The sequence below is a fragment of the Sinocyclocheilus anshuiensis genome, unplaced genomic scaffold (genome assembly GCF_001515605.1).
Source record: "Sinocyclocheilus anshuiensis isolate Anshui unplaced genomic scaffold, SAMN03320099.WGS_v1.1 scaffold1262, whole genome shotgun sequence".
NCBI lineage: Eukaryota > Metazoa > Chordata > Actinopteri > Cypriniformes > Cyprinidae > Sinocyclocheilus > Sinocyclocheilus anshuiensis.
In genome coordinates this window covers 293070-317705 of record NW_015558617.1, presented here as the reverse complement: position 1 = coordinate 317705, position 24636 = coordinate 293070, and the positions used below count along the sequence as shown (strand labels likewise).

General features: G+C 37.7%; 1 protein-coding gene across 8 annotated transcripts in view; it reads right to left on the bottom strand.

Moving 5' to 3' along the window:
• LOC107680378 (glutamate receptor 3) overlaps nt 1–24273 on the bottom strand; it is a 35996-nt gene extending 11723 nt beyond the window's left edge. For 4 of the 8 annotated variants that reach the window (XM_016476244.1, XM_016476243.1, XM_016476245.1 and 1 more), the window contains exons 1-12: nt 23936–24273; nt 23549–23707; nt 16231–16470; nt 13496–13683; nt 11998–12051; nt 11743–11904; nt 10922–11089; nt 10211–10315; nt 9716–9823; nt 6276–6482; nt 5169–5542; nt 3654–3852 (exon numbers count right to left, since the gene is read on the bottom strand). In XM_016476244.1, the coding sequence (XP_016331730.1) occupies nt 3654–3852; nt 5169–5542; nt 6276–6482; nt 9716–9823; nt 10211–10315; nt 10922–11089; nt 11743–11904; nt 11998–12051; nt 13496–13683; nt 16231–16470; nt 23549–23707; nt 23936–24023 (2052 nt within the window). In that variant the 5' untranslated portion in view covers nt 24024–24273. Of the gene's footprint in view, nt 1–3653; nt 3853–5168; nt 5543–6275; nt 6483–9715; nt 9824–10210; nt 10316–10921; nt 11090–11742; nt 11905–11997; nt 12052–13495; nt 13684–16230; nt 16471–21915; nt 22075–22302; nt 22337–23548; nt 23708–23935 lie in introns of those variants that run through there. The other 4 variants (XM_016476240.1, XM_016476239.1, XM_016476241.1 and 1 more) reach the window with 3 other exon arrangements.
• Nucleotides 24274–24636: the final 363 nt, after the last annotated feature.

The window sequence follows — 24636 nt, the reverse complement described above, 5'->3', positions numbered from 1 at the left end:
AAAAAAAAAACATTTCAACACAGTTCTCCCACACAACATGCTCACAGTGAATACATGAATGAAAGAAGAGAGAAACTATGGCTTTACTAATTGTAATTCTGTTGAAATTGAGATGAATCAAAGCTTAAGTTTCATAAACCAAAATATTCTGTGTCCATCTCTAGCGAGAGTAGCTATAAATGGCCATGTAGCAGACAGGATATCTCTGGAGAGAACACAAACACACACACACACACACACACACACACACACACAGACTCTCTCGCTCTCACACACACACCTAAATTTATTAGGACAAACACACAGACACACACACACACACACACACTTCCTTCCTTTATAGGACAGTTTATAGGACACATACTCTCACACATATCTTCGTACATATAGGTAGGTTAACTTGACCTCCAAACAGCTGGTGTAGGAGTGTATGCATTTGTGAATGTGTTTTTCTTGAGTTTTCAGGCACAAACTAGAATTTAAAGGGCGAAGTGTGCAATTTCTGTGCCAAATGAAAATGCAAAAATAATGATTTTTTTTCTAACATGATAAACATCCACATACCAACTTACACTACTGGATGAGCTGGGTCTGGCTAGTCGGATTCTCAAGTACATAACAGAGCTATTAATCATGGTGGGCACAATTTTTAAATATTGACCTGCCATATATTCCTTTCCCCAAACCCCTAAACCTAACCCTCCCAGAAACCTTTTTGTATTTTTACATTTTCATTAACCTGTCATTACCTTCATTAAAAGAATAGTTCACCCAAAATGAAAATTCTATCATCATTAACTCAGACTTATGTTCTTTCAGACCTGTATGTGCGAGTGACTTACTCAGAATGCAAAAGGAGAAATTCTGAAGACCTTTTTCATGCAAGCCTTATAAACTATACATAAGAGTGTTGTTATGCCCCAACAATCTTTACTTCCAAAAATTCTGCTTTAAATCATTTGTTGAGAGTTCACTACTATCAAAAAAAGAACAGTAAAAATAGTAATATTGCGAAATATTATTATGATAACTGTTTTCAACTTGAATATATTTTAAAATGTAATTTATTCCTGTAATGGCAAAGCAGCCATTACTTTAGTCTTCAGTGTCACATTATTATTTTGATTATTTCTTTAAACTTTTTTTTTTTGTGGTGACCGTTCCACGATATACCCACATTGTATTTCTACCTAAACTCAAACCAGCATTACCATCTAATAGCTGAGCTATACTCACTACTTGTTAGAAATGTTTGCTGCAAGTTATGAACACAAGGTGGAGACTGTCTCCACATCAAATTCAGTCTAACTCTGTGTCAGCTGATCTCCAGTCATCACTGCTCTGATCCACTTTGTTAATAGATGACAACTCATGAAAGAGAGAGGAGCTAAAGGGCACCTCATTTCATGTGTTCTCCATCTCTGTCTCCAACCACTCTTTAGTGGGTCTGTGACGTGACAGTGACTGTGTGAGAGACTGATTATGTGTGTGTGAGAATGTGTACATGTATATCTGCTTTCACACACACATACACGCACATACACATACACACACACACACACACACTAGCAAGTAATCATGACATTAAGGTGAAATGACAGGATGAGCTCATCAGAAGTGGTATATCTGGGTCATCTTAAAACTGCCATGTTCCCTGTCATCTCAAAACACACACGCACACACTCGGCCTCTGGCTGCCTCACATGAAAAACGGTATCTGACAGATAGTCAGTAAAACATTAGTTTAGATTAGTCAAAGATGGTTGCATGCCTGTGGTGACACGTTTTTGTGAGATTGACAATTGACTGTCATCTCAGTTTAGTTTCAGAATTTCTTGCAAGTAAATTCACACAAATATGTGCTTTCCTTTTGATCACTTAGTCATTTCATATTTAAGTTATTTAAGGCAACAATCATCTACCATTCTCACCCCATGAACATGCAAAGTAAGCCTATAACTGTCAAAATTTATCATGCTTATGAAAAGAAATCAAAGCAACATCAGACACTCCCTCAATCCTATATATCAGTATTTCTCAATCCAGAATCAAAAAACCCTTCCAATACTGCACATTCTGAATGTCTCCTTTAATTGACAAATTCAGTTAAGCTTCTAGTGGCTAATGAGTTGAATAATGCACATTAGGCTTTGTTCAGACAGGCAGAAAAATAAGATTTTTGGCACATTTAACTCGTATCTGTTTGGGGGGGGGTGGCGGGGGGGGGACACAAACCCTATTCACATGCGATTTACAAGCTGATTAAAATCTTATTTTGTTACTGGAAATATCAGCACCATTAACATTATACATTGCATAAAGTGCTTTTTTTAGTTTCAGTGTTGGTGTAGTTACTGCAGTTTGCCTGTAGAACACTATACTGTAACCAATGTACTGTACTACAGTTCAAAAAGTTTGGGGTCAGTAAGATTGTTTTGTAAGAAATTGATACTTATTCAGCAAGGATCCATTAAATTGATCAAAAGTGACAGTAAAGACAGAAAAAAAAAAAAAAAAAATCCAAAAGATTTTTATTAAAAAAAACTAAGATTTCAAATAAATGCTGTTCTTTTGAACTTTCTAAGCATCAAATCAGCACATTAGACATGATTTCCGAGGGATCATGTAACACTGAAGACTGGATTAATGGCTGCTGAAAATTCTGCTTTGCCATCACAGGAATACATTAAATTTGAAATATATTAAAATAGAAATCAGTTATCTTAAACTGTAACAATATTTCACAATATTATTGTTTTACTGTATTTTTGATAAACCAAATGCAGCCTTGCTGAGCATAAGAGACCTCTTTCAAAGACATAAAAAAATTGTACCAACTCCAAACTTCTGAACAGTAGTGTAGATGTAAATAAGGGCAAGAACCAAAATATGGTTGGGGACCTCCAAGATCAGGACTAACATCGTGTCTACACTGGACACGACAGTTGTCACGCCGCTCCGCAACAGTTAAATTCTGTCTACATTGGACGCGACAAAGCGACCATTGCAAATCATTTGTCCTTTGTGTCAGTACATCATAAATAGAACAAGGCAGCAGTTTACTGTCGGGGATTTGTCGTGTCGCGCTGCATCCAGTGTAGACAACATCACAGATTATAATAGGTTCTATTGTATTTTGCCGTGTCGCACCACACCGCTTGCATCCGGTGCAGTGGTGTAATGTAACGCAGTAATAATACTTTGTTACAGTACTTAAGTATTTTTTGGTGGCTGTTCTATATGCAAGCATCAATGTCTTATAAATATAAATATATATTTATTTGCTTCTTTTCCATTTTGCATTTACTTGTACTTTTACGTTCAATACTTAAGTACATTTAAGATTTAAAAAATACTTTTCGTACTTAAGTACAATAAATATCACATACTTTAAGACTTTTACTCAAGTAATATTCTAAACGGTGACTTCAACTTCTACCAAAGTCATTTTCTGGTAAGATATTTGTACTTTTACTGGAGTATGGCTTTCAGGTACTTTATACACCACTGGTCCGGTGTAGACACAGTGTAAGAAACACTGGCACAGAATACAAGTTTTATTATTATCAAAAACCGCACAGGCTTATTTCCTCGTTTTGGCTAAAAATGGCAGTAATATTGCATTTGACAGTACATTTTTATTGCTGTCTTACCCTGAAGAACTCTTTGGTGGAACCGGAGTCGAGTGTTCCGTAGGCGATCTCAGTCTGCTTGGCCAGGTCTTCTGCACTCTCTATAGGTGACACCATCCTTTCCACAGTCAGGAAAGCAGCCAGATTGGCAGTGTAGGATGAAATGATGATCAGAGTGAAGAACCACCACACACCTCCAACAATACGGCCAGACAGAGACCTAAGAGAGAGGGAGAGAGGGAAAGAGGGAGCAAGAGAGACAATGGGAGAGCAAACAAATTCCCTGTGAAAGGTTAACAATTAGTACAGATGTATTAAAACTATTACTGCCGATAAAAGATGTAAATGTCTTCAAGAAACTGACAAAAAATCACTCAAAGTACAAGTGAAGCTTCTGTTTGGACAGGTCTATTTCATGAGAGACAGCGGAAAGATGAGGATGAGAAGAACAGGGTCACAAAGATGACCTCAAGAATGAAAGACAAGACTTCAAGAGAAATAAGGTGAGTACGATGGGCAGGAAAATCGAATGAATGAATAGACGAATGATGGAATGAGTGAAGAGGGCTGGCACTCCTCCACTGAAACAGTTTATAAACACCAACTGCTGACAGTAAAATTAAAGACATGCAGCAAGAACACGGTAGCCCTCCAAGAAAGAGAAAAAGAGTGAAAGAGAGAAAATCTGAACATTTTACAGTCAACACATGGTGAATATAAATTATTTTAGTTGGTACCCAGCAGTGGTTCTCAAACTGCAAAGCAGTATGATTTATTTATTTATTCAGTTAGTTAGTTTTGGATATCATAAAAGCCATCTTTTGATTTTTAAATATTTTTTTAATAAATATTTTTTTCCCACAAGTTTTTTTATACTTTAAATAATTAAAAAACACATTAGATTATTACTCAAAATATGCAGTTTTCATTGTGTTTTGTTTAATAATTGTTATCATTAACAAGAAAAGTTTCAACAAAAAACTTATAATGTAACATCAAAAATATCTTAACTGCTGGTGTATTTCAAATTGCTTATTATTTTCCTCATTTTTAAGTTGATTCATACAAAATAATCTGTTAAATGATTGTCATTACAAAATTGGCTACGAATACTGACAGATGACGACATTATTGGGGTGAATGTACTACAAAGGTTTCTTTAGTTTCAAAGAGGACTATGACTAAAAATTGAGCCTCTGATTTAAAACAAGCTGTACTTCAAAAGAGAAAAAGGGGAGATAAAGACAGGAAAAGTTGTAGTGACCATATTGTGATTGATGAGTGACTGACTGAGTGAGGGAGTGACTGAAGGAATGAAAATGAATGAACAAGTGTATAAATGAGTGAATGAATGAAGTGACGAAAGTGATGACAGAATTTGTTAAGGTTAGAAGATAAGCTTATTAAAATGTGAAACACCCCAATTAGAATAACATATATGCACCATGAAAGACAAGACGACCATAAAATGCAAAGATGAGGGGAGCAATAAAGATGAGGATGGAGAGACAAGTATGGGCTAAATAATACACCAACCTTGGCGAGATATCGCATCCTTGCTGCATGAAAGCTCCAAGAGAGAACCAGAGACTGTTAAAGATGCCGAAGTCGTTGGGCGGGTCGGGTGGCGTCTGTTGATCCTTCGCCTCTTCATTCTCATCCAGGTGCCATTCATATGGACTGAAACGACTCACCAGGAAGAGAACCACGCTCACACCGATATATGCAAACACGATACACATCCAGATTTCATAGGCCAGCGGATCCAGGAAGGAGAAGACTCCTGGTTTGGACTTCTGTGGTTTCTTTATCATGATGGAAATGCCCAGACTCATGAAGGGCTTGGAGAAATCTATCGCCTCCTCCCGGACAAGGGTTATAGTGAGAGGAGCCACAGCTATATCTGCCCTCTGGAAACATGGAACACAATAAAGCTCAGTTCATGATATGAAAAAAAATGACAATAAAAATGCAAAAACTGAGGAATGATCCAGCTGTTTGAATACCAAAAAAAACAAACAAAAAAAAAAAATCCTTAAATAAAAATCACCTGAGATGATTAATTGATATGCATCTCATATATTCATGATATGTTGAATGGCACACAAAAACAAAACAAAAGCAGAGACACACATGCACTCACTTTCTTACGGTGAATAAAAAATAAGTTAGTTATGCTACTCAACTTTAACAGGAACCAAATGGGTGGAGCTGATTTTTGTTTTCCCAAAAATAAATGCATTTTGAAGGCCTTTACCCATGGTACCACATGCAGAGAGGCACTAATTTGGAGCTTTATCCTGTAAAAACACTGACCATGACCAAAGACTTGGGTGATGTCAGCAACACCAGCATACTGGAAATAATTTAAAAATCACATTACAGTGTCAAAATAAATCATGTGCCACAGGAAAGAATGTTGAGAACAACTCTGAAAAGTACCAAATTGTAAAATGTTAAAATTTAGCTAGAAAATCTTGCATAACATCATTTGAAAACCTACAAAAAAGTGATTTTGTGACTTTTATTTTGACAGAGTGGTCAGTGATTTTATATAAGGTCTCTTAAGGGTTGCTGGCTTCACACAGCCACTATCCCACCACTGACAATTTCCCATCGCAGGATCATTTTTCTAGCACTCACCCCATATACCAACTCCCCCACCATGCCGTTCCAGGTCTTGGTCTCAGGGTCGCGTGCTCCATATTTCCCATCAGCTACAATGGACAGTTTGTACCTTATGCCCACGTGCTTTGCGATTTCTGATGCCAAGTCTACACAGTAGCCCTCATAGCGATCATTCCCTTCCATCTGCATATAATTCCTCTTGTACATTACATATGGAGCTTCCTGTTAACCAAATCAGATGAGGTTCAGCCGGCTTTCAGACTGATAGCCCAGAACACACACACACAAAAAAAATCACTGATTAGTCTGCAATCATGCTAATGTCTCACACATATACACTTTCACACCTCTTTCATTCTTATGCGTTCACACAAACACATACTGAAATATAAACATGCATTGTGAGTCTCATAACAGCAATGTGACCAGCAGCCATGCTACCAGAAAAACAGCAATTGTGAGGAGGGCAAGTTTGAATTTTGTGGACAGTGCTATTTAATGGTGGTTTCTGATTTCTCAAATTGGAGAGAGAAAAGAACTGACAGAACTCACACACGTATGTGTACAGTGCATGCAGAAGGGTTAAAGAGGGTATAGCAGACGTTTTCTCACACGTGTGTGATTTTAACTATTTTAATCAGGCCAAACATTAACTGATCTGATGAAACTTCAGCATTTAATGCAGATCAGAATTTTGCTTTAATATCATCAGATCAAACTCTAGTTTTCTTTCATCTTATTTACTGAACCCCATCATCTATATTTTAATTAAGTTGGTTTCCAGCAATTTAAACTCGTGTCAGTTTCTTTACACAAGCTGTGCAGAACGAAACATTCTTTTTAGATGTCTTAAAAGTCTGTTTAGATTAAACTAATCATCTAATTAACCTGCTTTCAATTTCTGTACCTACTTATGAGGTCATCATAGGCAGAGCCAGAAAGAGGTCGTCATCACTTTTAAATGTAACATAAGGCGAACCATATGGTACATTTAAATATTTCTTTGCTTCTCTAACTAATTTTACTGACATATATTAATGTAACTATAACTGGTCTTATAAACTTTCATTTTGCTAAAGTAATGTAACTTATCTGTATTAAAACTGCTGACACAGTTCTGAAGTTCATTTTATTTTTTCCTACCAAGATTTGGTTTCTGTGACCTTCAGGTTATATATTATTCAAAAGATTAATTACCATATTCATCCTTTAATCAATATTCTTTCAGTTTCATCTCAGTCCTCTCCTCTATCCACCCCTGCGCTCAAGTTCTCAGAGTTCTTCATTAAGGACGTAATTATGAAACTCGTTTAAGCCCCGCTGTATTCACTGTACAGCCCCAACCAACTCACTTCCAGCATTTGGTTCAATTAACGTGTTTGTTTGAACACAGTGAGTCGTTCAACATAACATTTCCAGTAGGCAAAACATCTCTACGTGCATAACCTGGCACATGTCCTGTCTGAAATTCTCTAGATTAAGAAGTTCTGCATTTCTTGTTATTTGTTAAAAAATGGGATGGACAGCTAAAGTCAATATGAGAAGAAATAAAATTCAAAATAAATTTTGCCATTTTGAAACAGTTCACTCGAATGTAGTCATCACTTTGTTTTAGGTCGGGAGTTACAAAGTAAGTGCAGCTCAGTCTCTTTTTGATCTAAGTCAGATTTTTCATTTTTAGTCAAAGAAAGTTGCAGCTGTATGTCAGAGGATGCATCTCAAGAGTGGCTGTGCATTTGTATGCATCTTATTTTGTAATTCTTTATTTTTAAAGTCAAATATATTGAAGTTCATTGGTTTGGTTAAATTTAAGACAGCACAAGTCATGTTCAAAGCAATAAATAATTTACTTCTGGGAAGTTTACAAAATATGTTTATGGAAAGGCAGGGTGGGTATAATTTAAGAGAAGAATTAAACTTTAAAATGCTTAAAGTAAGAACAACTCTAAAAAGTACGTGCATTTCGATTTGTGGGGTGAGGTTGTGGAATTGTTTGGAGCAGGTGTTAAAAATGTTCAAATATTAAACAGTTTTAAAAAATTGTATAAAAGTATCTTACTAAAGGGATATGTGGACGAATTGAGGTGATTGTGAATGTGGGTTATAATGCTGATGGGATTGGGATGTGTGATTATAGGGTGATGGGTTGTTTGGGATAAAATGTAATTGTAATTGATTTAAATATACTGGAACGATATGGAACTGTATAAGGGGTGGGAAAAATAACAAGCTTTTGCATCATCCTGCTCCTTTTCGGACTTGTTGTAATTACTGTTTGCAGCATTTGGTAGATGTGGGTTTGCCTATGTTATGTCGCAACACATTTATTGTGTTTGTATATTTTGTTTTATATATATTTTCTTTGTTTGAAATAAAAATGAAATGAAATGAATTCATTGTAAAAAAAAAAAATCTTTGTCTTTATTCTATACTATTTTTTATTTTTGGTTTTGTTAATTTTTATTTTGACACTTTTTTTAATGAGGACAAAATTACAGAGTGCACCATTTTTCCAAATCAATTATTTATTTGTATTTATTACATTAACTACAATTATTTTATTAATTATAATTATTTTCATTATCATTACCTATAATGATATCATAATGATTTACATTATAGCCTGCTATATATATATATATATATAGTAATATCACTGGAACATAATATTGAATGAACAGGCTTTGAGCTAGTTCTCAATCACAACTCTTCACTTAAATAGTGAATTATAAATTAGAGAAATATGTAAAAGGAGTCTAATCAAATACTTGAATTGGACTGATTTGCTATTGAGTGGGCACTAGCCACACTCACTCACATAGCTACATCCCTGCTTATATTCATCATTTTGGCGTGGACAGTTATGTCATTTTTAGGGAGCTAAATAAAGAACAAACTGTCTGCACCTATTGGGACATCTGATTGGACAGCTGGATATTAAAAACAGGACCTCAGCCAGAAAACACAAAACACATCTGAACTCTGAGGGGAAGAAAACGAGAGACTTTACTTTGCATCTTTTTCTGATGCTTACTATTTCACACAGTGTATGAGAAAACCATCAGCCATGTTTTGTGTGTATATTTCTTTATATTTCCTGCAATTTGCATCCAGCTTGGCATCAATTCAGTCATTCAGTACTTACGTTTGATGAAGTGAGAGAAGCAGAGAGATGGACATTCTAACCTATTTCTTACCAAAGCCAGTATTGTGATGTCACTGCTACAACAGGCCACCGGAATGGAACTGAAAATGCTTTGGCACTCACACTGATAAAGTTGAAACACTCTTCTGTGATCGACTGTTTCAACATGTAGTGAGTGAGTGCAAAGCAAAGCAAAGCAAAACAGAAAAACTTTCTGCCCACCCAGGATGCAATGCAACTGTGACACTAAACCTGAAAGGGCAGAAGGATCATGGTTCGGTATATTTAAAAGCAGCTTTAGATAGTGTACCATAATAGTAGTGACCACAATGGTTCTGTTTTCCACAGAGGAGGATTCGTTGGTAACCTGCTGCTCCACTATATAAACAAATTTCTCATATTCATTCCAGTAGCCAATCTGCAAGGGACAGAAACAGCAACAGCAACAGCATAAACAGAATCAATCAATCATAGTCGACCAATAACAGAAAAACAGCAATTCAGTAAGAGAATGACTCAGTAGAAACGTGATCTCATGACTGATGGAGGATGAAAAGCAAGTATGAGGGCAGCTGGAGCATTTAAGTGTATGTTAAAGGGGTCATATCATGAGAAATATAATTTTTCTTGAGCTTTCAAGAGAAAATATTTACTTGCACTATATGAAAACATATTGTAACAAAAAAATTAAAAGATAAAAATAAGCAAAAAAAGGGCAGAGAAAAAACAACAAAGTAACTCGAGGCTTTACTGCGACAGTAATATTGTTTGAATTTATAGAAACTGTCCTCCCAGAGCCACTAACCTTTCTGGCTCCTCCTGGTTTCATTTCATAAACATCAATGGTGTAATTTAATCGCCGTCCAAATGAGTCGAACTGAATATTTCCCGTCATACCCTGAACCTGAACCTGCGGGAGGAAAGCACACAGGAACAGTAACACCCACAAAATAACAAGCACAGCAAAAAAGTAAAGCATGATACAACATTATTAAATGTAAAGGAAGTATCATATAACCATATAGACCCTTATGTAGCCCGCCCCTTTTCAGCACTGCGTTCATTGTGTTCTGTCTTCTGGTTTGTATTTCCACAGCATGAAGGTAAGATCTTATGGATTTATGAAGTAACTGCTCGTTTTAAAATATTCCCGGTCTACTGACATTTTATATGGCATCCACTTCATACATTACAATGCTCATGATAACTTTTGTTAACTCTATAATAAGTAAATCCACTTCAGCAGCTAATTACTCTTTAACAGCGATGCCATAGAAATATACAGAGCTACCGCACAAACGGAAGTGAACACAAAATTCGAAAGATGGTTGTGCGCTTGTTTCTCTGGCACATTAGGTCTAAAGGTAAAAAGAAACACAAACCATTTCAAATCCATCAAATGTAAATGCTTATCTAAACATCATTGCACATTCACTGATCATTAAAAAATGTGAACGCAGCTTTTTTTCCCTACATTTTTTTTCTATCTCTGAGGCCCTTTATGGACCCCACCTACCATTTTGAGAGCTCTCTCAATGTCGATTCCCTGGCTCCACGGTACAGCTGGGTTGGCAAGGCAATCGCCTGCACTCCCTCGACGAGAAATATCAACACGCTGAAGTCTCAAATACCGAAATGCTTCAGCTATCACCAGGATGGCATCATGTGTCAGTGCAGAGGTGTACTAAACATGAGAACAAACAGATAAATGGTTTACATGTAGTATGGACACATCGGTATAAAAAGAGAACCAAGCAGACATTCACATGCACAACACTCAAAGCTCATATTCTATTCTATTTAACACTCAGTGAATAGCTGGGACATTATGGGAGAATATAAGTGACGTGACATGTGGCCAAGTATGGTGGCCCATACTCGGAATTAGTGCTCTGCATTTATCCCATCCAAAGTGCACACACACAGCAGTGAACACACACACAGTGAACACACACCCGGAGCAGTGGGCAGCCATTTTTTTTGCTGCGGCTCCTGGGAGCAGTTGGGGGTTCGGTGCCTTGCTCAAGGGCACCTTAGTCGTGGTATTGAAGGTGGGAGAGAGCGCTGTACATTCACTCCCCCCACCTACAATCCCTGCCGGTACAAGACTCGAACCCACAACCTTTGGGTTACGAGTCCAACTCTCTAACCATTAGGCCACGACTTCCCCAACAACACAGATATGAGTGCTATGTTAAACTCTTAACTGTTATCTTAAATTACTCATACACACATATAAATAAATTCCACAAACATATTCACAAGTGGCATACTCACAAATAAACACATCATCACAAATGCACATAAATAAGAATAGAAATAAAAAGACAGAGAGACCTTCAGGGGGGTGTTTCTAGACTCAGGGAACTCTCTCTCATCGAGCCGCTCCCAGCGCTGAAGGAACTGCTGCACGATCGGGCTATCAGGATTTATGATTTGGAATCCGGTAATATTTGCTCCGCCAGAAAACACCTTATCCAAACTCATGTTAGAGAATCCCTGCAGAGAGCAAGGGTCAATGGTAAAAAGTGAAAAGTCACTCACAGAAGGTTAAGAAAGAAGAGATCTGGGCATGTGTGTGTATTTTCTCACAAGATTAGCCAGGATGTAATGATATCCTCGACTGTTCTTTCCTGAGATCACGACCTGGAAATAAAAGAATGGAAGAGTGTCACCCAGCATTATGTTTGAATGTTTATGCAGACCATGAGATCAAAAAGAACGAATCAGCAAACAACAAATTAAATGCAAAAGCCTGAAGAACTGATGTGATTCTGTAACTATGGGCAATTTGTGGTCCCAGCGGTGAAAAAAAGGTGGAAAGCTTGCTTGAGTTTTTCTTTTTTTTAATAGTAAATAACTGGGGGAAAAAATGCACTGGGGAAAATTACTGTTTTTATTTTTATTAATAGTATAGCTGAATACTTTAGTATTTTTTTATAAAAAAATACTAAAATGTCAAAAAGTGACAAAAACACAAAAAATACTAAAACTTAAAAATTTAAATGAAAACAGAAAATATAAAAACTAGTTCATTTAACTAATTAAAAATGAAAATTTTTTAATTTGTTAAAATAACTTTAAAATTATCTTAATTTGCTAAATTAACTTTAAAATGAACTTCACTTAAAAATTAAATTAATTTTTACTATTTTAAAAAATGAATAAACACTATCATAGTATCCCAATTATACTAAAATAACAGCACTCAAACAATACTTCCCCAAATAATGTCATTACTGCATTTTTAACTGTGGTGGTGCTGACCAGGTCAGTAGTGCCCATATTCACATAATCAGAAATGAAAGTCTCCATTGTCCTACTTGAACCAGTTGGGCGCAATCGAGCTGTTATAATATTGTGTCTTCCCACACATCATGTTATTATTTATTGTTCTGCAAAGTGTAGCACTTGAATACATTGGCAATATTGAAATTTTTAATGCCGTGCCAGTAAAGCTTTGCTGACTCTTAGGCACAACATAAAGGTACGACCCAACCACACCCACACACACACAGATATTGATTTACAAATAGCAGCAGACAGCCAGTCTGCTAGAAGTGCAGAGCTCTGATTAGCTTTCTCTGAGTGCTGATTGATCAACTCGTGGATTTCATTATCTCTGTGACCTCCTAGTGACATACAGACACACACACATTCTTTTCTCTCCATGTATATGTGTGTGTGTGGGGAAAAAACTAGGAAAGTAGAGACAGAGGGTAAAAAACAGAAAGACAAAGAACAAGTGAAAGAGACAAACAGAATCGGAGAATGTAACAGTACCTTTGAGAGCTGTATTTTTGGATGAGAGGAAAGGGAGTATTTTTAGTTTTCTCACTGTTCCCTTGTTACAGGACGCTGTGCCCTACTTACACAAACACACGCATGCTCTCACACACACTATTTTTATCACCTTATTTGCTAACAATGGTTGAATTTTGGAAAGGTATTAATCAATACCACAAAACTGAGACAGAACCGTTCCCCACCACGACAGACAGAAAGACAGGCCCTGTAAACTGACTGACAGATACACAGTCCGACAGATTAAATGAAATTAAATGATGTATGTATATGTGTTTTTATGTACCTGCTCTAGAATACTGTTAATACGTTCCACCTCACAGTCGATAAGGAAACGTTTCTCCTGCCGACGATCCATTTCTTCAATAATGCGCCGGTATTCCAGTGGATCCACTATGTTCCCCACCGAACGTGCTGTCACCTGCCAATTATTCATCACTGCAGATTCCATGATGGCCTGTAGGATGGAAAACCCTGAGAGAGAAAGAGAGAATAATACATGGTGTAAAATACACCGCATGGCTTGTGTAGATGTAGTAACGGCAGAATTGGGCCAGAATGATGGAGCAAGTACTGCTTCATTTCTCTCTCTGGTTTGAGAACATAGAGGAACTGCTGATGCAGTGCAAATCTGAAGGGATGAAAAGAGGGAAGGCAAAGAAAGAAGCATGGTGAATGTAATTACTGCAACTCTGTACTAATGATGCTAATGCAATGGTAGAACACACATTTTATATCAAACATATATACGTTTGTGCATATGTGTGCAGGTGCATCTCAGGCTTTCATTCATATATTTCAGATAGGCTTCACTATAGATCAGATCCATTGCAGATTATGTCTTTACGCTACTAATCAGGTCGGCTGCAATACATCAGATCCACTGCAGCACATATCAGACCCCTGCATAGGCACCCCACCCCAGCGAGGGGGAGTTTGCTTGCTCTGATATAAGCTGTTTCCCTAACATAAAAAATCAGACTATTTCAAAACAATTTGCGAATAAATCGGTGTTTTCATTCGATGTGTTCAAGAGAGAAAAAAAATTTATTCTATGAAAAGTGGTGCAAAACAGAAAACAAATATTGTATTTGGTCTTTTTACTGAATACAACATTTTAAAAATATGTCAAATATAATAATAAAAACATACTGCGGCTCTCTAGGACCGAACTTGCCTACCCCTGCCCTAAAGGGTGCATACCTTAAAGATACAAATTAGCGCTTAATTAGCAAGAGTATAGTAAAATAAAAATAAAAACATAAATTATATATATATATATATTTTTTTTTTTTATTCACTTTACAAATGTGGGTGTTCCCATCCACAATTTTTTAATGCAATATATCCAAATCTGCATATAAATGCCCTAAACCTCGTTTAACAATTATTTAACATTATTAATAGATTACAACATATGATCATGAATATACATGAAATTTCTGTACATTCGTGTTTCCTTTGTTCTTTCAAACTGAGGGACAACTCTGAATCATTTGTATGTATTAACAGACAACAGAGACACTCTCAGAAAAATGGTACAAAAGCTGTCACTAGTGTGGCCCCCTTTTAAAAGGTACACCCCTAAATTATTTACGTAAAACTCAACTGTTTAACTCTAGGGGAGTTGGAAAATGAGCCTATTTTCAAAAATAGTGGAGTGTTCCTTTAATGTGTAGTACCTTCTGAAAGGGTACCACCCCAGTGACAGCTTGGTATCTTTTTACCTTAGAGTGCACCACAGGTGTACTTAACTCAGAATTTCCATCAAAGGATTCAAAGCAAACACAATGTAACAGAAATGTTCACTAACACCCTTTATAACCTCCAGCTCAAGGCCATACAGGACACAAATCAGCCCTGTTCCATTCTGTCTTGTTTTTAGCCCTGTGATCACATTCATTATAGGACAACACACACACACACACATACATTCAATCAATCACTATGTTAATTAGCATACATCCTGGAGTGCCAGGCCGCAAGGCTGTTTAGCCGTGACCAATTAATCAAGACTGACAGCTTGCAGAGAGGTGAGAATTCAAAAGACATACATACACACAAGCACTTCACCTCTTAGTCATACATGTTAGTATAAGTGGAAGGCCATATATCAGACCCGCAAAGGTTTATTAAAGATGATTAAACACGAGTTTCTCATTAGCGATAAGAGGGTCTTGCTAAACATTGTATGGACAAAATCTTTTACAGCACCTTCATTAAACATGGTGAAAAATGACTGAATGAATAATACTTAAAGTAGGTTAAGATGAATTTTAAAATTGTGCTCCTTAAAAGCACGATCGCGTTCCGGGGAGGGTCCCCCTCGGTCCATTCGCCGTGGGGCCAGGTGCGACCGCACCACTTGCACCCCCCTAAGGACGGCCCTGGTTTTGGTGCACTTTCTCACAACACGTTCTACAATGATTACATATTAAGTCGGTAGGTAGGTAGACAGATAAGAATAATAAGAATCAGGTGAAATGTGTTTTTGACTACCTCTGGAAGTGGTTGAAAGTTAACAAGCTCTAAATGATTTAGACCCCCTTTACACTTGTATTTACTGTCATCCACTCATGATCGGATCAGCAAAGATGCATATTAATAGCAGGTGTAAACAGGGCCTGGGCCATTTAGTCCGCTTAAACCCCAACCCACTCACTTTTGAGTGCAATGCCCACACCTCAAAATCCAATCAACAACCGATGCATAGAGTCAAATCACCCTGCTTTTTTTATTTTTCAATAATCTGTTACATCCAGATATACATCAAAATACAGAAGAAAAGATCTGTTGCTACAAAGGGATAGTTCTGTCATCATTTATTCACCCTCATGTTGTTCCAAACATGTATGACATTTTTTCTTCTGCAGAACACAAAAGAACATATTTTGAAGAATGTTGGCAACCAAACACTCTGAGACATTTCTCAAAATAACTTCTTTTCAGTCACAATTTTCTTTTTTGGGCAAAAACTGACAGCCACTGACAGTATATGTGTTTGTGTGTGTCTTTACTCACCTCTATCAGTATCATAAAGGTAGACAAATTTCTCCCATTTGTAATGGGCTAGCAAACTGAGCAGTGCCCCCCGGAGGCTTGGCCTCATCTGCAGGACAAACTGCACATCTGTGTCCGTGGGAAAAGATGGAGTGATGAAGGAGGTGTGCAGAGCACCGCAGAATGACGTTAATGTGTTCATTGACCTCCTGTCGTAGAATCCAAATATTGCATATACACCCCTGGAGAACTGAGAACAGACTGCAAGACCAAGAGAAAGACGGAAGCAGAGTCAGTGTTCATTTCAGGATAAACAAACATTAGGCACACAAACACTCATAAGCATTTTGTATTATGATGATCTCGACTGAGTGTGTGTGTATGTGTGTGTGTTTGAGTCTTTAAAAGCGATCTAAAGAGACAATAGCCTGTCCGCAGAAATGGAAAGGTTATGACATCTGGTTTAATGTCACAGGCTGCATGTATTTCAATACGATGTGAATTCATCAAAAATCCAAATCAAATGACTTGTTATTTTTATTTTAAATACCCTAAATGCAGTTGTCACCTAAATTATTTAAAGAATGTTTCTAAATCTGGCAAACATGTAGCTAAGCTGACAGTAGACGGATTGAGTTCACTGACATCTCTACAGTAATATATGAAAGAATGCCCAGAAAAGTCAATGTTAAGCATTAATTCAGGTTTAGTGCTGTATTATTAACTGAATATTTACAACCTCACGTTACCCAGAGGGAGGACATTTTTACTTTTGTTTCCTGAAGCAAATAATTTTTGCCTTGCACAAACACCTGCTTCTTGAAAAGTAAGAGAGCGAGGGAGAGAATAGGAGAGACTAACAGACCATGGCATGAATAGAGGTTAGCCGATTCTAGGAAAAGGAACAAATGGGACAAATGTTCCTAAATGTGTCCAGAAGATATACAAACAAAAAAGTAAGAAAAAAAATAGGTGGTATGTCGACATGAGGGAGAAAAAAGAAGGAAAATACAAGCAAATGTCACATTACTCAGAGAGCCCAGAGGTTAAAAATCATCACACATAGATGAACACACATTCACGGCCTACATTTAAAAGCATACATGCTCAAACATTCATACAGCAAAGCAAATACATTCATACACGATTGAGAACTTTGGTACAACAGAGAGACCAACACAGAACACCTCTGCAAACACTGTAAAGGCCCGTTCACACCAAGGACGATAACTATTAAAATAACGATAAAGATATAGTTCTAAAAATCTTTCTCATATTAAAAAATGGCAGAGTCCACACCACAGCTATAACGATAAAGGCACAGAGAAACGATATCGTTGGAATCACTTTCAGAACGATCCAGCTGATGAACAATAAAATCATTGACAGCCAATCAGAATCAATCCTGCCATAACGAGCTTGAGAATTTAAAGCGGCAGACGAGCGTGCGCTTGGAATAAACAGACAATATCGTCCGCTGGTGTGGACGCTAATATAGTTATCTTTATAGTTATCGTTCTTGGTGTGAACGGGCCTTAAGAGACTACAGGCAAACAAACACACACATTGAGTCCTGCACCTAAAGCCATATCCACCATAGACGCTAAGGGTGACACATCCCCAATATTCAAATTAGTGGTCTATCTAAATGTTTTTTTTATAAGCAGATTTTAAATCCATTAAAATTGCATCGGTTACCAATGCTCTCCTTTGCACCTCTGCTTCACACTCCAGTCCAGTAGGTGGCGGAAGCCCTGTATGATGCACCAGAAAGTGAAACATTTTTGTGGCCAAAAACTGTCTGTGATTTTTCTAAAGCTTTTTAATTGTCTTGAAAAAGACCGTTTATAACAAGTGGCTAAATATGACTACAGAACCAGAGTGATGCTAACCGCCGGGTTAACCTTCAAAAATACATCATCACTTTGGTGCTCTATTTGGTTGTTTTTCACCAAAACCAATCAAAGTGTTTGGACAATGATCAGCGAGATACATACATTCAAAGTGAGTCACGATGTAATATCATTGTCCTGAATTCACCAACTGGATTTTCATGAAATGTGTCTAAAGAAGAAAGAAAATCATATGGCTCATATCTACACACAACTGGAGCATTGCATTTGTCTGGGTATCTGTTTTAGTGTGATTGCGTGTTTTAGGTGGTCCTGTCTTGCTCTCTTTCTATATTGATCGCACCTCAGTGGAAATCAGCTCTCACCATGAGAACAAACCATCACTGCAGTTCAGAGAGACACATTCAGCTCTTACTCACTCTCACATTCAGTCCTTTAAGCTGAAGTGTGTGTGATTTTTATGTTTTTTAAATGTATTTATTTATTTATTTTGTTACTATACTTTCTACTATCTGAGCTTAATAGAGAGTCATCTACAAGTAAGCCATTTTGTAGTTGGATTTTCCTGAAAAGTGTAAATACTGTGGCGCAATCAAATTATTGCTCAGCTTGTTTGAGCAGTCCAACATAGCAACACTGACTTGACCCATGATAAGATTTTATGGTGAGAATATCTGTTTGTCTGACCAATTACAGACATGAGAAGTGTTTAAACCTATAAAACAACTACAGGTGCACAATATATCAGTGGCTATTTTGCATTGTGTACTCCAAAAACGTAATGTCTATAATTTGAAGGTGAAACTAATATGTGACCCTGGACCACAAAACCAGTCATAAGGGTCAATTTTTCGAAATCGAGATTTATACTTCATCTGAAAGCTGAATAAATAAGCTTTCCATTTGTGTATGGTTAGGATACAACAATATTTGGCTGAGATACAACTATTTGAACATCTGGAATCTGGGGGTGCAAAAAAATCTAAATATTGAGGAAAATCACCTTTAAAGTCCAAATGAAGCTCTTAGCAATGCATATTACTAATCAAAAATTAAGTTTTAATATATTTACAGTAGGAAATTTACAAAATATCTTCATGGAACATGATCTTTACTTAATATCCTAATGATTTTTGGCATAAAAGAAAAATCAATAATTTTGACCCATACAATGTATTTTTGGCTGTTGCTACAAATATACCCCAGCGACTTAAGACTGGTTCTGTGGTCCAGGGTCACATATGTATCAATTTAAATATGGAATCAACAGTTTTGGACTACACATATGCATTGTGAAGTGTAGATTATTTACAAATTTAATACAAGCGAGTGTTTTTTTAACCAAATCGCCAACAAGCAAAATTACTGGTTATTGTATTGCCCATAACATGCTGTTAATAATTGGTTATAGTTATCAGTAATTTCTTACAGTTTCATCAAAGTCAAAATATTGAATCTTTTTTGTACTGTTCATATTTATTGTGGGATTATCAAACAGAAAAAAAAAGTAGAGATAGCAATTAATGCGAGCTTGCAGTCGATTGTAAGAAATGGGCAGAGTTTATGAGGACGAAATTATTACATAAATACGGCCCACATCACTTGAGAGAAGTCTGATATTTCACCGGAAGATTGAGTTATGACATTTTCATAAAAAATTACAAGGTCAAACAAAATTGTAAAAATGAAATGGAAGAATCGTTTAATAAAACCAATTACATGCATTTAGAAATTTCAATTTCATGCCGACTTTAAAAGTTATTTTTGCTATTCCAATTGGTAACGCTAGTGGCGTAGAAATGACAGAGACGAGGTAATGATTACATGTCTCTCTCTCTCGCTCTGTTTTTCTCTCCTTCATTTGTTCGTCTAACTGAGCCAGCAGGTTAACATCTGCTTGCTGCCTTTCTGCCCTTCTTTTCATCTGTCTCTCGAACGCTCCAGGGAATAATAAAGAAAAAACTATGCGAAGACGGAAAACCATAGAGAGGGAGAGAGAGCAAAAGAGTGAGTGAAAAATAACCTGTTTACAGACCCTCTGACCCCTAGTCTTCTCTCCTCTACGCAGATTGCCTCAATTAAAACAGCAGGGTCACTGCATACGTAAGCTGTCAAAACCTTTTGCTCAGGAACCGTTTGACGCACAACTCACTCTCACAGCGCTGTGAGCGACTGTACCGAGGTAACACCTGACTAATACAAGCACTGCATGCAAACGTGCGTGTGCTCTGATTCAAAGACATCCCCAGAGAGAAAAATAAGTGTCTGTCTCCATTTATGAACCATTCTTGCATCACTGTTAAAGCACTTTGTCTTTCCTGTCATGTTATTCCTGAATATGTACTTTGAGCTTTGAGAGCATCTCCGCAGAGTTTTTTCATTAAACTTTAAAATCACCTTCAGAGTCTGAGAGGTTATGTGAATATGTCTCCACTCGCAAACTTTTTTTATTTATATTTTTAAAAGCCCAGCCGTTTTTGTCTGATGGGCTAACCAGATGCCTGAAGCAATGTGTGTGTATGTGCGTGTTAATGTAGTGAAGAAAGATCAATGACTGCAGCAATAACCATCATGATAAGCTAGGAAACCAAAAGCTCACAAACACAGTCTCTCACACAGACACGCTCAGATGAGCAGCCAGGCCAGTCAAAGACACAAAATGGTAATGACAGCAGCTGTAAACAGGCATTTTATAATGATGGTAAAGCTCTCTCATTCTCGTGCACACACTCACCCAGTGCAGGGCACTAACCCTTGCACTTGTTTGGGCATGTGTGTAAATGTCAGCTTGCACTCATCATCATATCTCTCCCTCAGTCTTTCTGCTATTCTCTCAATCTCTCCATTATCAAGACCTGAGGCTTGTGCCACAGAAGAGTTTTTCATGTTTTCTTCTCTCCATTTCTCTTTTTTTGCCAACTTCTCACACTATCAGTCTTTATCTGCTCTCTTTTCTTCTTCTTTTTTTTTGTACTTGCTTTCTTTCTCTTTTTCTTGACATTGCATCTAAATCATTGGTTCTTTCATATTAAAACCTTGGCTTTCACCTCATTTTGGCTGTCAACTCCAGCCAAATTCTACATGCTTACTACAAATAAACTGTACTGTACTTGGTTGCATTTTATTTTATGAATTCACCTGAGAGAATCTTCGGATGAGACAAACAGAGCATGTGTCTGTTACAGTTGTGTGCGGGGGCAGCACTTCATGTGTAATGTTGCTGCCTTTTGTTGCCTATGACTAAAATGACACTTAATGCAATTAACTTTAAAGTTTTTAATAATAGGTAAACAAGAGGATTCAGAGTCAAATACCAGAAACAGGACAGAAGTCTTATTTAATATGTTATGGGCAGAGAAATAACAGAAAATGAGACCCATGATGTGAGGAATATTGCACATGCTTGTAATAAGAGATTTACTTCCACGCAATTGAATTTTCTTAACACCTACATTGTGAACATGATCAAGGTCCTGTGACTCATTGCTTGAATCGCTTTTGGTTTGTTTTAAAAATTAGAATCTGAGGGTTGTCTCCTGCCTCCTCACAATATGTCCCTGCAAAGTTGAAAACCAAATCTCCATCTTTGGTAAGAAAAAGGAGCACTCATTCTATTCTTAGATAGATAGATAGATAGATAGATAGATAGATAGACAGATAGATAGATAGATAGATATGGGTGAATTCAGCTTAACTGGGGCAGTTTTCCCAGTCATCTCAATGGCAAAAAGTGTCCCAATTCACCTGAATTCAACACTTATATATATCGTTATTACAACGCTCTAAAGGTTAAAGGAGAACAGGTGCGGGGCGTCCCGCAGAATTGTATATGGAAAAAAAAGAGCAGACTCACACGCGTGCGTGACTGAAAAGCTATTGGATGACTCCAGATTGTCCACGTTATAATTCAGATGAAAGGGTTTCTCGGTGATGTTCTGATTGGTGTTGTATAGCTGAACGGCGAAGCGGAACGCGCTGTGTTCCTGGACCGTGGAGCGCATAAAGAGACCACCTGCATGCGAGATCAGATGAGTTAAGAGCATTTACTTGACTTTAGACTTGTTCGAGTGAGAGATAGTACTAGTAACATTCACATCATTTACACTCCGTTTGGCGCTAGAGATGCAAACTTCTCGTATGGAGTGTCTGTGGGTGATGCAGCAGGTAGATGAAGATCTCTGCTCGTTTCCAAGGAAGGAGATGTCTAATATTTTGATTAATAAATAATCAACTCACTCACCGATATTGATTTGGTTTGGAAAGCCTGCCTGGGTTTGCAAGACACAAAATGGTAATGACAGCAGCTGTAAACAGGCATTTTATAATGATGGTAAAGCTCTCTCATTCTCGTGCACACACTCACCCAGTGCAGGGCACTAACCCTTGCACTTGTTTGGGCATGTGTGTAAATGTCAGCTTGCACTCATCATCATATCTCTCCCTCAGTCTTTCTGCTATTCTCTCAATCTCTCCATTATCAAGACCTGAGGCTTGTGCCACAGAAGAGTTTTTCATGTTTTCTTCTCTCCATTTCTCTTTTTTTGCCAACTTCTCACACTATCAGTCTTTATCTGCTCTCTTTTCTTCTTCTTTTTTTTTGTACTTGCTTTCTTTCTCTTTTTCTTGACATTGCATCTAAATCATTGGTTCTTTCATATTAAAACCTTGGCTTTCACCTCATTTTGGCTGTCAACTCCAGCCAAATTCTACATGCTTACTACAAATAAACTGTACTGTACTTGGTTGCATTTTATTTTATGAATTCACCTGAGAGAATCTTCGGATGAGACAAACAGAGCATGTGTCTGTTACAGTTGTGTGCGGGGGCAGCACTTCATGTGTAATGTTGCTGCCTTTTGTTGCCTATGACTAAAATGACACTTAATGCAATTAACTTTAAAGTTTTTAATAATAGGTAAACAAGAGGATTCAGAGTCAAATACCAGAAACAGGACAGAAGTCTTATTTAATATGTTATGGGCAGAGAAATAACAGAAAATGAGACCCATGATGTGAGGAATATTGCACATGCTTGTAATAAGAGATTTACTTCCACGCAATTGAATTTTCTTAACACCTACATTGTGAACATGATCAAGGTCCTGTGACTCATTGCTTGAATCGCTTTTGGTTTGTTTTAAAAATTAGAATCTGAGGGTTGTCTCCTGCCTCCTCACAATATGTCCCTGCAAAGTTGAAAACCAAATCTCCATCTTTGGTAAGAAAAAGGAGCACTCATTCTATTCTTAGATAGATAGATAGATAGATAGATAGATAGATAGATAGACAGATAGATAGATAGATAGATATGGGTGAATTCAGCTTAACTGGGGCAGTTTTCCCAGTCATCTCAATGGCAAAAAGTGTCCCAATTCACCTGAATTCAACACTTATATATATCGTTATTACAACGCTCTAAAGGTTAAAGGAGAACAGGTGCGGGGCGTCCCGCAGAATTGTATATGGAAAAAAAAGAGCAGACTCACACGCGTGCGTGACTGAAAAGCTATTGGATGACTCCAGATTGTCCACGTTATAATTCAGATGAAAGGGTTTCTCGGTGATGTTCTGATTGGTGTTGTATAGCTGAACGGCGAAGCGGAACGCGCTGTGTTCCTGGACCGTGGAGCGCATAAAGAGACCACCTGCATGCGAGATCAGATGAGTTAAGAGCATTTACTTGACTTTAGACTTGTTCGAGTGAGAGATAGTACTAGTAACATTCACATCATTTACACTCCGTTTGGCGCTAGAGATGCAAACTTCTCGTATGGAGTGTCTGTGGGTGATGCAGCAGGTAGATGAAGATCTCTGCTCGTTTCCAAGGAAGGAGATGTCTAATATTTTGATTAATAAATAATCAACTCACTCACCGATATTGATTTGGTTTGGAAAGCCTGCCTGGGTTTGCAGCACCAGCCACGGCAGGAGCAGGACGCTCGCGTGCGCTCGGCGCCGCATTTTGTCTCCGACCTCTAGAATTCTTCAGCTCACGCGCAACATCCAGTCCGGGCGAGAGGGCGACAACAAAAACCGCCAGATGTGCACCGACTCCCTCACGCGATGCCGGAGAGGTGCATTCAGGCTACAGGACAAACACCGCGTACGAGCAAACAAGCGCAAGAGCTTCTCAATTCAGGTCAGAGCTGCGGATCATCCAATCGGACCGCTGATCAAACTTCATGTGACGTGAAATTACAACAGCACCCGCGTACGCGCAAACGCACGCGCGCAACCCGCCACTGCGGACCCGCGTGCGCAGTCCGCATACAGCGCAGAAAAATCGGCACGCGACCCTAGGAACAGTCCACGTCAAAGCTGTCCTTTAAACCCCTTATATTCTGCACAAATCCTGTGTCCATTCGCGCGCACAGTGGCAAATAAACACAAAAAAATAAAGTTCACACAACAACCCACAGGTCCGGAGCATTATATCCTACACCCGCGCGCTAGTCATATAGTGTTAAAGTATATGTCGAAAGGCGAGAGATATTGGTATAGGAGTCAATGAGGTGAACTGCATCAGTTTGAACTTCTAACAGAATATTAATATTTTATGTCGAGTAGAGGTGAT